This window comes from Plectropomus leopardus, chromosome 20 (assembly GCF_026936395.1).
Source record: "Plectropomus leopardus strain MGB_pleo_1.0 chromosome 20, ASM2693639v1, whole genome shotgun sequence".
NCBI lineage: Eukaryota > Metazoa > Chordata > Actinopteri > Perciformes > Serranidae > Plectropomus > Plectropomus leopardus.
In genome coordinates, this window is record NC_142195.1 from 19,412,215 (window position 1) to 19,428,453 (window position 16,239).

The 16,239-nt window shown below is 37.6% G+C and overlaps 1 protein-coding gene across 2 annotated transcripts in view; it reads right to left on the reverse strand.

Annotated features, from left to right (window-relative positions):
- The window catches only part of LOC121960011 (matrix metalloproteinase-17-like), an 85,478-nt gene that overhangs the window by 51,434 nt on the left and 17,805 nt on the right, over nucleotides 1–16,239 (reverse strand). The window contains exons 1-3 of one of the 2 annotated variants that reach the window (XM_042509597.2): nucleotides 6,643–6,913; nucleotides 4,014–4,146; nucleotides 3,321–3,456 (exon numbers count right to left, since the gene is read on the reverse strand). In XM_042509597.2, the coding sequence (XP_042365531.1) occupies nucleotides 3,321–3,456; nucleotides 4,014–4,053 (176 nt within the window). In that variant the 5' untranslated portion in view covers nucleotides 4,054–4,146; nucleotides 6,643–6,913. Of the gene's footprint in view, nucleotides 1–3,320; nucleotides 3,457–4,013; nucleotides 4,147–6,642; nucleotides 6,914–16,239 lie in introns of those variants that run through there. The other variant, XM_088071223.1, reaches the window with a different exon arrangement.

A 16,239-nucleotide genomic window follows, 5' to 3' on the forward strand; every position in this document is an offset into this window, starting at 1 on the left:
GACTGATGTGGTGGATCAGAACACTAACATTTAATATGGCTGTCAGATTGCATCTGACTCATTAGCTGTTTTGCGCATTATCTCCATTCTGTCAGCCCCGTTCACCCATATAATCTAATGAAGCAGAGAGACCATGAAATATTAGATGATAAAAATAATTTCCCAAACCCAAGTGAGGAAATGCAAGTGCTACAACATCCACTGAAAGAGACAGAAGCAGAAAGCACGCCCAGAGAATTACAGAGGCGGCCAATCTATGCAGAATATCAACACTTTGTTGTGGTGCTTTGCTGAAAATCTGCACCATATGGAAATCTCTTCGGATATGAAGCCAATATATAGTCCACAACTGCTACAGCACAATGTTGTACAAATCTGAGTGTTGTGAATACAAAAGGTGCTTCACTGGACTGAAGACAAACCTGTCTTATTTCAGAGCGGAGAGAGCTGACAGGAGCACCGTGTAAGACTGGCAGCAGTACAAAGACATGAAAGAAAGTTAAAGCCCACCAGGAGGGAGGCAACGCATACATGTCTGTGTGTCTGTGCATATATACTGTATATATATGTGTGTGTCAGCTCTCCTGATTTTTAAAATTATGTGGGTATGTGGGTTCCTATTCTGTAAACACATCAGCTTATGGAAGCTTGTGTGAATCAGCGCAGACCAACCACAGCCTCTCCCCCTGCTGTCTAACACTGTATGCTATGGTTTCTCAGGTGGCCACAAATCCATATTTTTCCTTTATGGAAAAAAAAACTACATAACATCCCTACCTCTGTGACAAAGCATTTGCTCTTTGGGAGTCATACATATGACTTTCTTCCTTCACTACCTGTAGGCTTAAAAGGTGGCTTTACAATGTTTGCATCATGCTTCTTGTGGAGGATGGCAACACTTCTCAGCTTGGATTCATAGCAGTTGAAATTGATTCCAACAGAGAGCCAGAGTCATGGCAAAAAGCCTTTCAAAACCAAGTTTCCTAATCCACAGAAACCTTTCAAAGCACTCCTACAGCATTAGCTACTTCTCTACACCTGGTCATTATGTTTAGTGGATTTCAAACACTCTCTTTTCCAATAAGTTACTAAATGTACTATTTGTACATTTATTTGACATAAGAAGGTAGTTGTCCATTGAGCTGCGCTGAGGCCGGGAGTTCCTGTACATAGGCTGAACAACAGGGAATTGGATTAGGTTGCAGAGTGCTTTGAGAAGTTTATATGGTTTTTACTATGTTTTGACACTTTGTTTTTGCTGTGACTCTGGGTCAGACTGTACATAAATACTGTTAAACCTCAAATATTAACCTCAGCCTTTTCTTTACTTCAAGCACAACTCAATCAATGGGAAAAGCCTCCCATTCATTTTGCGACAGTGCATTAGAGAGAAAGACAGAAAGAGACAGAGAGAGGGAGAGAGAAAGGGAGTCCCAGTATTAGTGCAGTCATTGTTTCACAAAAGAGTTGGCAGTGAACTGGGAATGGACTAACCATGACAATATTCACAACTTATTTTTTTTTTGAGAAATAATTTTGATTCTTTTGATCACTAGACCCCTAGGGAGGTGGGGATTTATTACTTTTATTCGGTCTCTCTTATTTATCATGCCGGTAAATTTGAATGAATTATACTTTCGTGCTCTTCTTCTCTGTAAAATGAACTGAACGATTTAATTATGAAAAATCTAACGAAGCTACATGTATAGCATATTCATACTGACAAAAGTTTAAACCTTTATATTTGTAGTTGACAACCTGACGGGATTTAAGAGGTTTTACACATCCAAATAACTTCTATGAAAATGCATTGGATGAAGCGCACAGTAGCTCATCTGGTCAACCAGTCCCATGTAAAAAGGCTATGTCCTTGCTACAGTGGATGCACTATAAAACAGTCCCATCAAATAAAGGCAAAAAGCAATAAAACAATCTTTAAGAAAAATGAACTGGTTTGCAGTGTAAACTGCAACCAGACCCGGCATCTATTGAGATCTGTGTTTATTCAGGCTGTTCTCATGCTCTGTTTGCATGTTTACCTATGAAAATTCATGCACAAAAATTTATATATAACCTTCCAAATCATGAGCAAGTAATTCATGTATAGCCCACTTAACCAGGATGGCTGCAATCATGTGAACAATGCGCTTAGTAAAGACAAAAGTAGTATAAAGTGTGAGAGTCCATGTCAGGAGACAGGTTGAGATGGTGGATGGTTTACAAACACAGGGCTTTCCCCAGAAGACAGTTGTATCCACATGAATCCAAGTGAACCTTAAGTTATATAGAGGTATGCTGACACGTCAAACCACTTGCCTAAACCTAACCTACCTAACTTTACGTTGAGTATAAAACTTTATGTAAAGTACATAACATAATTGTGGGGCACTGATTATTATATACCATATATATATATATATATATATATATATATATATATATATATATATATATATATATATATACACACACACACACACACACACACACACACACACACACACACATATATATATACAAACACACATATATATATACCACTATATACCATACGGACCATTGTATGATGATTCGTTGGTTATTTGTACACCTGTCTAGTAAAAAGGGTTCAGCGTTTAGTTTTATGCTATACATTTTTGGTGGAATATGCCTTTCTGCAGTAGAACAGCATGGATTTAGAGTGGATCCAATTAATCCATATAAAAATCTTTTCATGAACTTTCTTTACCTTGTTGCATTTATGAGGGGTTTTTCTGGCAAGTAGCTATTTTTAATCACTTAAAGCAACATTCTGTTTTATAAGTTTAATGAGGCATCTGAGTCTTTGTGCATCCTCTGAGAGAGACTTGTTTGTTGTTTATTAAAGGTCTCTCTAATCAGCTTGCCACTTTTACAAAATGCCCTTCCTTTGAGCCAGAATTGATCCAGAGAGCAAAAGATTTCCGGCTTGAGGAAGAGTCCTCTCATCTAATCTATCAAAGGATGCACAGATGGGGGGATTTCTGATTTTTTTTGCTGACTACACTGATGTAATGTAGTAGGCTGAATCTGTACAGAACTACATTAGGCTCAGATAAACAGATCTGATATGGAAAAAATAAATTATGCTGAAGCGCACATTGCACTAAACAAACTCAACTGGACAATTCTCTTTTATATAATCAACTCTGGAGTACCCACATAATATGACTGTGATCTGTTTTCAGTGGACATTTTCACCATATTCTTCCATCATAGATTGCCATGGTAATCTTGTAAACTATGATATTATAGTGATATCAACATGGTGTCTATCAGACCTTATATTTAATTGTTCCTACCTCCAGGACAAGTGCCTCTTATTCCATTTGTTCTGAGGAGTCGGACTTCGTTTCCTGCGACCCACTGTCACCTCAGTGTCAGAAACATCTGGAAGAGAACATCTGGGTGTTGTCATTAGGCCCAGCGTGGCTTGGTCTAAAGAGCAAAGGACAAGAGAGGAGGCCATAGTTAGTGGTTTTCTTAATTGTAATATATCATTCACTCTTTAACCCTTTAAAACCTGGTACGACATCACTTTTCTTGTGTTGCGTTCAGGCGCCTCTCAGAAGCTATTAAATCCTTTTGAAAACAGAGCAAGTTGATTTGATGCCTCTCAAAAAACATGGGGAAAATGACCAACCAAAAAAATGTCCCACAAATTGCCAAAAAAATAATTAGAAGATGACAAAAAAAATGACCTGAAATTTTGTTTTAAAAATGGGGGAGAATTATTGGAAAATTATCAGAAACTAGGGGAAAATGTCATGCATATGTTTTTATCTAAATATCTTTTTTTTGCTTATTTTTTAGATACTTTATACTTTTTACTAATTTCTTGATATTTTTGGACCATGTGTTGAGTTGCTCAATGCCCCTTCCACCATGACTTTGAAAGAAATCAAACCATTTTGCTTAGGTTTCAAATGGTTAATATATATTTCCTCTGTCACAGCCAAAGTATCAACACGTGATTCCCCACGACAGTCACATACCTAAGACTCCGGTCTCCTTCAGTCCTCCAAATTTCTGCATGGCTTTGATGGCCTTGGTCAGGGCCTCCTTGGTCTGTAGCTGACCAGTCACTGGGTCAGGGGGTGGGAGGTAGCCAAACTTACTCAGCCAGTCCTGAAAGGGAAACAGACACAGAGTTCAAGAGTCATTGCAGGCATTTCAAAGACTTTAAGTATCCCAAATCTGCTGAGAAGGTCTGGCACCTGTTCATGTTTACTGTCTGTGGATACTGTGTCTATGTATTAGTTTCTGTGAGAGTTTCAGCAAAGAATTGTGTGTTTGCATGTTGTAAGCACGTCGTTCTCAAGCTGCAACTTTTGAGGCTGAAAAATGAAACCGGTGCGTCCACATTTTCTCCTCAGTTTAGCTGTCCAACAAGAGCAATAACATTAGTCAAGAAAATAGGGAAAAAAAAAACATGGTCAGTGAAAATATTACTGGGTAATTTTGTCCTAAGTAAAACCTGTCGGGGAAATCTTTATTCCTGACTGTGTACTGTGCCCCATGAGGTCCACTAAAATAAAACTCAATGTCAAAGTACAAGCCATGTCTGGAATAAAAAAGTGCTGATTTTGACAAAATAGCTGGAATGTATTGCTCACACAGCAAAGGGGGGGCTGCCTGTGAGGCATAATCCAGGGCAAAATAACCCCACCACACTAACTTTTATTCTTTGTGTGGCTTTGCAGTAGGCCATACATACATTGTTGCAAAACTGCTTTAAAACAAAGGTTTTGTTTCAACATTGGGAAGGACATACATAAAACGGAGTGGTTGGGGGTCTTCCATTATAACATTTTGAGCGTCAAATACATCAAATATCCTGCATCCTGATTAATCGTTTTGCACCAAATTGTGTTATTCCTGCATTAAGGTGTAAATGTCTTTTCATTTTGTCATAAACTGCAGCCTCCAAGGCTGAAAAATGAAACCAATGAAGTAGTGCCAAAAACTACAGTTCTGTGAATGACCACTTGAGGCTGGCTACAAAACAGAAAACAGCAGTCTACAAACCCATAGGTAACATCAAAGTAGATATGCCCATTATTTATACAGTCTATTGTTGTTTTGCATCTCCTAAGTTAAATTACAGTACCATTATCTGATGCTGACAGTAAAGACAGCAAATAGAGCGAGAGGGAGGACATGTAAGACATGTAGATTACATGTTGTGCATTTAAGACCACAAGGACACCCCCCATCTGTAGTCATTTCATTTTATACATCTCGCTGTTTTCCTTTTTCTCCTTTGTTATGCTAAGAAGTACCAGCAGTAAGGGACATATGAGTCTCTGTCTGCAAGGCACGAAGTATTGATGAAGCAGTTTTATTGGCAACAAAGATTATGATAGAGATGCTTTACATGTGAAAGACATGAATTCAAAATATAGTATGGCTGATTAGGTTTGGAAAAAGGGTAAAAGAAAAGGGTAAAAGAAGCCACATATATATAAAGGTTAACGCTGCAACTGAATTTCCCTATGAGACCAGTGAAGTTGCTGCCAATCACAGCAGCCCGCCCGACGGTGATTGGTTTTTGTACATGTAAGATCAGACTGATGGATACAGCTTAACTGTGACTTGAGCATCGCTCTCTTGTTTCTCTTGCCTTTTCTCCCCTAATATCTTTCTTTGTCTTTTTTCTCTCCTCCCCTAATCTGTCTCCAACTGAATAAAGGCTCCTCCTCCCCCTCATCAACTGGCAGCCAATAAGGTGGTGACACAGAGTGATAGCAAGGCATCCCCTCTGTATTGACAGTGCTGGGAAAATCCCATTAAGTGAATGATTAAGTACCAATGACGCTCTCTGTTGGCTGATATTTGCTTCCTCATCCTTGGCTTTGCCATCGCTGCAAAAGGGCTCGGGAAAAGTTTCCAAGGGAATTTAATTGACCCTTAGTACCACTGGGCAACGATTTCCTAAAAGAGTTTAAAACAATGTTGCCAGGGGTGACAGAAGTGGTCAAATAATTTAAAAGAAAGCCAGGAAGTTAAACTGACTTCATGAATCAAAAGAAAACATAAAGGACACAATTATCCAAAAGTTTGCATTGGAAGATACTGTCATTTCTGATTATCAGCAGTAATATTGTGTTCACCAACATCTCTAAAAAGAAGCTAAATGAGTGGTCAGACAGTTATAAGTATTGTGTAAAAGGCCACCATAGTTGCTGTTTTAACAAAATTGCAATTACAATACATATACATATTTATTTCTCAGTCTATTTATTAAGATACAAACAATACAGAGAACAATGCATTAAATGCAAAGTCAGAGCAAACTGGCTTCTTCAGACTGAATTCAATATTTAGTGTGAGACATGGAATTGCACAACCATAAGAAAAGTTAGCTCAAACAGTCAATACTGAGCTGTGTACATGTCAAAAATGAAACCTGGAGTAAATACACCAAAAGATTAGCATTATAAATCTCATGTTGTCTGCCCAAGAGAGTTCAAGACATGCTAAGTGAAAGGGGAGGTCACACTGAATTTGTGAAACTTCAGCCTTTTTGGTTGTTTTAATAAAGAGACTGCTGAGAAATAAATATGCATAATCATTATAACCTTGCTAAAATAAAGTTTAAGGTGGCCTCTAATCAATACTTACAAGCAGGTATGTAGTGTTGGAAAAGTAATCAAATTAAGTATCCTCCAACCAGACAGCATGTTGCAAAATATGGCTGATTTTGAATGTGCTGTTGATGTTGTTGTTGACTATTCATCCACAATGCAATGCAAAAATAACATGGAGGAGCTTCCCAAAGCTGAAAAAAAATAACTAAATGGTTGTAAGAACTTCAGAAAAATGCTGGAAAACAAAACAAACAAACAAAAAAGCACACTAACTTGCCAACTTAAGTGTCTGGTCATTTAAGTATATCTTCAACTGTGGTCGTTCACATTGTTAACTAAATAATGACTCAATTCATTTCTTGGCTGTTTGCAACTTCAACTGACAAAATGTTTGCTGCATGAGCTCCCATTACCTGCTGGTCATTGGTCCAAACTCCCAAACAGGAAGTGGGAGCCTCCAATGGGCTTTAAAGCAAAGGGGGAGTCAAACTGTACCATTTTCAGTAGGGTACAGGGGGGTATGCACCATTAACAAATCATTTTGTTAATATTTTGGAGTTAGGGCTATTTGTGATGATTAGAAATTGTTTTGTTGTTTTTAATTGTTTGATCATGCACCAGCTCAGTTTTGTCTGTTTAAAAGCAAGAGAGAGAAGCTCCTATAAAGATTATTGTTCGAGTTGAAATTGATTCAGTTCAGGTAGCTGTGAGCTATAGGCCTAGCAAGTCTAACATTTATTTTATGGACTAATGGATTTCCTTATAAAAAAAAAACAATATTTATCATTCATTCATTTGTTCATTTATTTTATTTTTTTGATATCTAGTTTTATTTTCACCATCTCACCAAAACCAGCTGAAGTCCATGTTGATGTCATTCAAACTTTAGATACAAAGATTAAAGGCTACTCTGACCCCCGTAAATTCCTTAAAATGTTGATTCAAACATTTTACTCTTTTGGAATACAAACTTCTTAAATAGTTGTATGATATTAGTATGAAGGACATACTGGGACATGCTTGTCAACTGTTTTGCTGCAGTTTCCAGGGTAAAAAACAGTGTGCAACAAGCTTTGAGGTACATTTTCTCTTAGTTGGCAAATAAATTGGTTTATCTGAACTATCAGCTTGATAACAACCTGTCTGCCTGCTTATATTTCTGCCTGATGGACTTTGTTGAAGCAGCGTTGGCACAATTCCAGGTCTAAATGATTTCTTGGGTAAGCATGATGTCACAAAACATATAAAAATTATGGCAATAACTATGAACATGACCCAAGTTACAAAACAATCAGAAACTATCTTAAAATCAAAACAAATTTAACGAAGCGTATGCAAATGCAGATCTGTGTGCATTGTGTTAATGTGTATGCATCCATACAGACAATAGGAGGTTTATGTTCTTCTTCTCTGTAAGCAAGATGCGCAAATGATGGATTACATCTGCCCTGTCTACACAACCGCAACTCCTGGTTTTCAAACTCATAAACACACTTCATCAAACTTTTTTTTGTGGAGCCAGCAACTAATTTAAACCCTGACATCGTAGCTCATGGGAGGGGGAAGGGGGGGCTGTAAAACCTGCCAACGAGTTCAGTAACATGCTGAACACTGCTAAATTATATACAGGGATGTCACTGTGTTTAGGTGAGATTGGGGCTCTTTTAAAAGCCTGCACACAGGTTATCTGAGTTTAAACAGAAAAACAAAATCAAAGATTCCTGGATAAGGAAAACAATGAACTTAAGCATTTTCAGAAAAACAGCAAGAATTTGCTCTCACAGACAAGTGACAGTGATAGCTCAAAGATGCAATTACAATTGTAAGGACATGGGTTTCAAATTTACTAAACCAACAAACGTTGCTTTTCTTCTGGGGTCATCACCCTTGAAATAAATTACAAAATAAATGAATGCAGCAGAAAAAAACACAGAATCTGGCCTGTACAACAATTTAATCCTCTCCTCTCAAAGTTTCTGATTAACAATCAGAGGTCAGACAGACAACTGACACTTTTTTAATCGCTCATTAAGAAACAAACACACACACACACACACACACACACACACACACACACACACACACACATACATACACACTCTGAATGTACAAAAATGATGTGTATGAACATGTTGCATCCCAAATCAGAAGTCTTGTTATTTTAAGCCTTAGATGCTGCAACGGTAACTTGTTCGACTCAACAACTGCAGCAATGTTTTGCTTGCTGTGTTGTATTCTGCATAAAATAAAGAGTGTGGACTCTTTTGCTTTCTCATGGCAGAGTTGTAAAACAGAACTAAAAGAACATCTTGAATGGCACGCTGTAAAGTTCAACCACTGCTTCAAGCTACAAAAAAACAAATAAATAAATAAAACCCGATACGTTCTTTTTAAGTTTTCGTTTTATGATAATTTATTCAGAAACAGAGAGTATGTTAGAGAAAGATAGAGGAGAGCAGACAAATAAAAGTTTCCCATCAAAAGAAAAAAAAGAAATAATCAAAACTTTAAGGTCATTTGAAGAAAACTACTAGAGAGAAAACATTCATTCTAATTTGATATCTTGAGCTACACTTATATTAAATGTAGCTCCTCAGTTGGTTACATGTCACTGGCTTTGGACAAATGCAAAAAATAGCAACTGCTACTGTTGACAAAGATAAATGAACATTACCAGTGGCAGAGCATCTTGTAGGCAACATAGACAGTCACCAATGGTGCCACCCAGAGGGGGCGGTGTGATGTTGCCAACCCCCCTGCCATTTTCTGTTTGTTTTTGGATTCAAATTAAAAAAAAAAAAAAAAAAAAAAGAACCAAAGGGAAACATGATCCAAAGATCGAATGCTTACTGTTGTTCTGTAGTAGGGATACAACCACATTCCTGGATACAGTGTTAAGGGCTGATCATCCCTATAAGAGGCTCTTTTTCCAGTTTAGCATTTTGCTAACTTGAATGGGGCTAAAATGATAAGATAATGAGGCTTGTGTAGACTACTATTGTCGAACTAAATGGATTAAATCCTGACAGTGAAATGAGTCATTCCGCAAGGGGTTGTGACAGTCAAAAAATATTATCCACAGATTTCTCTTCATATTGTAAAATGTCTCTTTACCATTGTAAGTCTTTTGGGCTCAACAGTGTCCTGTGATGACCTTAGGAGTTGTAATATCATTGTTTGGCCACAACAAAAATTGGATTCAAAGCGCGGCACACTTCCTGGGGGCCTGGATACAACCTCAGGTAGTGGTAGTAATCATCACAGTCAGAACATGCCAGAGCTCTGATGGGTCTGGTGGAGTGGCGTGCATGTGGAGAGCGTTGAAGTAGAAGAAAATGAAATGGCAAAAGTCATCCAGGACACAGTACCAAATAAAAAAGAAGATGAAGTTGATATTTGCACATTTGATATTTATCATTGTCATTTGTTAGCCAAGTGTTGTGTGTGTGTGCGTGTGTGTGTGCGTGTGTGTGTGTGTGTGTGTGTGTGTGTGTGTGTGTGTGTGTGTGTGTTGATAGCTCTTGTTCATGTTTGTAATGAATTTAAGTGAATAAAAGATTTGTTGGTTGGTTGGGGTGCCAGGGGGAAGCTTGCCTCAGGCGCCAAATGAGCTAGGTCCAGAACTGCACATTAAAGTGCAGAGCAAACTTGACCTGTGTTTTTCAGTCCACAATTCAAATCTGTGTGCAATTAGTAACTGATATAGTAGTGGAACAACTTATGACATGATGAGCAACAAGAGAGCTCTCAATCAATAATGCCTTATAGCCCCATTCTGCAAGTGAAAGAGAGCTCAATTCAGTGCAGGGGTTTGCACAAGGTCTGAGAGCTTGGAAAATAATCAAAGAGATCAAAATGCAGTGATCCTGAACCTGAAGTCTTCATTAAATAAAAGACGTTAAAAAAAAACTATGGCTGCACATAGCCAAAAAATCTATTTGGTATCTATTTCTAGAGAAAGACTGAATGATTAGAACGGTTACGAAAAGTAACACATTAATTGAAGAAATGTGTTAAATTAAAAAGAGATGGATTACAATAAAGTTCAGTGAACACCACAATAAATTTTGATTTTACTGATCGTAATTTTACGTCCTCTCTGCTTTCAAGATTATCAGACTTGCCACCTGTTACGTGTGCAATCAGTCCATAAATGCATAGAAATAAAGACAGAGAATAAACAAACTACATTTTCTCCTCTTTTTCTGCATTTTCTTTCTGCAGTGAAGCTCAGCTGCAGTCCAGCAGCCCTGCAGCTGCTATTCAATGACATCAGCAGGGCAAATTCTTGCTGACGTGAGGGCTTGACCCCATGTCCCAACTCAGGCACAGGAGGTCCAGCACTTAGCCAACTTGCTGCTAAAATGACCTGCAAAGTCATGGCAGATTAACATTCAGTTCTCATTGGTGTGGTCAAGCAAAACCAAATTAAAACAGTGAATTCCTGTAGAATTTATTGACCATGCCTTTTAATGTGAAGACACCGTTATGTTCAGTAATCAAAATACAGTATTCATACACTTGCTGTGTCTTTGCCAATGTGTTGAAACATGGTCAAATGAGTTTTCTTTTTTTTTACTTTTAAATGTTGGTTGACCAAATTTCTGTGATACACTATCTACTCCTGGCAACAATAAATACTTGCTTCCCATGCAAAACATATTTCTACCTTGGAACTGCAGTGAGCCAAAGACAATCTCCAGAATGCTAATATAGACTTTTAAGGGTTGTTAGGTCACAAATCTAAGGAACTAGTCCCGTCAACTTGTGAGGAGGGGTTTCCATATCATTAGCATAACGCTACAGCGAAATTGGGAGTATCAGAAAAGCCGCCAGGTAACATATCAGTATTTTGCAAGTTGCCTATGATATAGCACTTAAAAATACCATGACCTGGATGACTGAGAATCTTCACCAAGTTAAGTTTTACTTTCACCTCACCCAAGAACAAGGTTTATCTAACATCAGCAACACATTTTTAGTTGTTTGATAATGTAGTCACACTGAGGGCTAGTTTTATCTTTTCCTGCTTACAAGCAGAGGTTTGTGTGATGAACAGAGTCGAAGGTGAGCAGGTACACTCGAGCTGCCAGTGAGCCACTAAGGAGTGGGTGGAAATAGAGGTGGGGATAATTTCCTTATTCGTTGTGCATACTAAATGTGGCAAAGGTGTAGAGTTACATCTCAGCCATTTCAATGCATTAAGCTCTTTGTTTATTTAACTTCATGGAAAATACTTCTAAATATAACATTTGATGAGCAGACATGAGTTTTTAGGGGTTTAATCAATGCATGGAAAGGAACTGATTTTGACAGATGATGTTTACCATTAAACACCATTTTCTCAGGCACAATTATTCACTAATTTCTCACTTAAAGACCCTGAAAACAATTTTCTTCCAATTAGCTTCTAACTATGAGCAATGGGGTCCTTTGTGAACACACAATTGTATGCCAGTGTTGGAACAATACTTCACATTTTGCACTTCTCAGTCAAATCTGATTAAACCAGCTCCCCACTCTCCTGGTTAGGCAGATTAGCGTTGAGTGTTAAATAACTACTACACATGTAATATTTCATATATTTTCAAAAAACATTAAAAATGATTGTTGTTAGTCATTAATATTTAGAGAAATACTTGAGGTCTCCCACATAGCTCGATCAGTTTTTTAGATTTCTCCTTCACTGACACTGAGTCCCCCCAGTGCTTTGCAGAATGACACACACAGATTTCTTTCCTCTTTTAGCTATATCATTTGAATCCTGGCAGCTGTGCAGCGTTTAATCAATCTGTGCAACACTTTTCATCACTGTCAATGAGCTGACATTTATCATTCGCTGTATACTTCGTGGGAGACGGGGCCGCGCTGATGCACTTCACTGTGGTACAATTAGGCAGCCTCCTAAATCACACTCGTCTGTTGATGTACCACCAACTGCAACAACAGTCAATTTTCCTCAGCATGGGACCCCGGCAGATTCAGCTCTCTGTCTCATGGCATCCTTTCTAACAAATCTGCTGATCAATGTGTGCTCTTATATTCTTAATGTTCTCGACTCCTCAAGTCCCTTGGTTGGCTAATATGATGATATATATATATATTTATGAGACAATAGAAGTATATCAACTGTTGGAGAGTTTACTGTTTATACCAAGGTAGCTATCCTTTCTTCGATATGTGTGGTTGTACATAGCAGTGTGGAAATCCAATTTCACCAAATTTGCAACATGAGATAATCTTCCCTCCTCTTAATTCAGACTATTTTCATTGAAGCAAATAAAACCTATGATCTATATATGAGCATGCCCTGTAAACACAAATCTAGCTGGAATTTGCAAGCAGCAATTACTTGAGAGACGTGATGTTTCCACCATTTGGGATCAGTGCTTGCAGGACATTTTTGTGAGAAGGGCCTCTGGTCTTTTTGGATTGGATTTTGGATTTGCAGGATTTTTGAATTAATGTGATAACGTACTTTGATCTCGGGTATTTACTTTACTGGATCAGACGGCATTTTCTACATTGAATTTCCAGGAAATATACCGTCTCACAATATCACAAATTTCCTGGGACAGGAACACTCGGACAGTGAATTTGAAAACCAAGACTGACAATCTGTTTTAAACACATTTAAAGATGCCCTATAGGGTTTTCTTGAAAACCAAGTTTGTATTTACATTCAGTCTCTCAGCAAAACACATTATGTGCATTCTCGAAACCTGCATTGTTTACATTCATAATTACTTTCACGCAGTCTTCTTTGTCACTGCCTTTGTTGGCACATTGGTACAATTCTTGGTGCCTTATACCACTTAAGAGAAGTGGAAAAGTGTGCCATCATTGGCAGGAATGTGTAATGAGTAATCTGAATGTCTGCATCCATGTGCATGCATGAGAACACAAAGGAGAAGTCTTGTAGAACCCATAGAACCCAATTTTTTTTGGGGTGGGGGGGTGGGGGGGGTGGGTATCAAGGGTACAGATTGATTTTAGAAAGTCTGGACAGCAATTTGTTCACATGGATCCAAACCACATTTGGAGCTGGTTTGAAATGCAATTCCGAATGGCTTTCTATTGATGCTTCTCAATCCGTGAACTCTGGCTGCTCAAATCGGATTTTATAGTATCTTTCGGGTACTGTATTGCTGAAGCTGAGCTTTTATCATTGAGCCACATATGTGAGTCTGTGCACCACCAAGCGTTGAACAGGATTGACAAAAAAATCTGGCAAAACCAATTTTGCCCAAAAGCCAAAGTTAACCTTCATGCAGTTCCAACAAGAGCTCTGGTGCAACCATAGCATTATCAGAAGCTTGTAATCCAGCCTTAAACCGCAATGTTTTTTTGGAGACTTTCTCAAATAAATCCATAATGTTAAATTGGACCCAAAATTTTAAAATTATTTATTAAATTATTTATTAATTTTTTCCATGTTGAAAGCAGTCATTGTTTTTAGCCTCCAGTTTTCATGCTACAGTGTTCATCGCCTGTGTAGCTATATCGTTTAGTTAGGGACCCCACATCACTACAATAGCAACCCAAGCATATAGGATGGTGCTGTCTGGACACACAAATCCTGCAAATCTTGCAAATAACATTGCAGATATTTTTTCTTAAAGATCTTTGAGAAATATTTGTCTACAGTCTGAACATAGCCTTAAAATGAGTTCCATAGCAATACTAGTGATGGAAAACTCAGCAGGATACCCTTAATATGATTTGAGGCCCATTAAAGTCCATGAGCCTTGGACTGAAAGTTAAATTGTCACCTTAAACACCTTTAAAACAACTTTTTTTTTTAATAACAAAAACTATATGAGGCATTTAAATAACCAGAACACACATAAGACAGAAGTCTAAATCTCCCCATTCATGCTGCCCCTTGTCATAAATAAATAATGTCTAATCATAAAAATAACTCATTCCTTTGAAATGATATGAGGGCTCACGAACAAAGAACTGTGAGGCAGCTTGCAGATTTGTTAAATTTGATACCTAATGACCGTTTCTGGATTTAGTTTTTGCAGGCTTGCTACAATATAGCAATACACAACTCCAAAATACGAGACTGAGAAAAACAGAAAATGTGAAGAAAATGCCTAAAAAATTAATTTGCGGGCACTTTTTAGATATGACTATATATATATATATATATATAGAGAGAGAGAGAGATATTAGACTCTACAAATACGAGCTCAAAAATAATAATACATGGACATATTTTAACTCTCATAGAGCACAGTACCTTCTTCTACAAAATGCAACTCACATTAAAATCAGTGTGCACACTCACTCATGTACTGACCCAAGAGCTTATGCATGCACATATTACAAAAACACACATTCGAATCTTTTATTTATATCCACATTAAAACAATTTTTCACAGAGGACAAGCTGCACACATTCCACCTTTCATTTTCTCACAAATACACACATAATTGAGGCGCTGAGTGGGTATTATAGGGTTTGACTTATTCCCAATGTGTGCTGCAGTATCTGGATGTGAAGGATAATTTATCTCTGTAATCCTCAATCCTGGTTCCTGTAATCCTTTAATACAGTAAGGTCTAGAAAAGAACCTACAAAATCACAAAAACATTCGGAGTGAAATAAGACAGCAAGAAAGGGAAATATAAGTACTAATAATTGTAACAGAGCATTCTGAGTTTTTGTTTTTTTTAGTATACTATGGTATTGTCTGGTATTGGTATTGTTTATTATGTATAGAGCTTGTTAGTGATGGGAGGCAGTGCTGTCTGACATAGAAAATTACCCTGACTTCCCCTGGTTAAATAATATATTTAAATTACTTGTTTATCAATAGCAATTTGTACTTGTGGAAGCAGCAAACAAAGCGAGTGAACTGCTCACCGCCTCTGTGAAACAAAGCTGATAGTCCGAGCCAAGGATAAAATAGATTTGAGGTAGAAAGCCAGGCTTCATGTTTGTGAGACATTGATTAATGTGGGCACAGATTTGAAGCGTTGTTGAATTGCAGATACATCACTGTAGCGATTGAAACGGGAGGGTTGAGACAGTGGCAGTGTGTGGGTGCGTGAGTTTGAGGAAGGATAAGACAGAGTTTGGTTACATGAGATTTAATACATTTTGCTTCGAGGTGTTTTGTTAATGCAAAGACATTAAGAAACCTGACTGTGTTCATGTTTTATATCCCGCACCATAGCTGTTTGTAAAAAAATGGGTTTCCAAGTGCTGGAAGAAAAAAAAACAAAAACGCTTTCTACAGCTTTGACTTGTCCGCATTGATTTTAAAACCCAACCAAAATTGCATTTGATCATAGCTTTTTGAAGTCAAAAATAATGACAACAAGCTTTTAAAGATATTGCTGATATTCTTAAATAGTCAGTAAGAAAATGAAAGGTTTTTGGGGAAAAGTCAGAAATTGTCTTTTTTGTCTCAGCCAGCTGAAGAGGTGTATTGTTATCTATGTCTGTTTTTTTCAGCTCTGGCAAATAACATAAGCAGAAAAGAAACTGGAAATATTTATGAACATGTAACATGCTTTAATTGTAAACAGCATTTTAAACATCAGATAAATTAATGTTGAGGCAGTGCAGTACTAAAGATAAAGGCTTGTACCACATTATCGTTCTACCAACTTTATC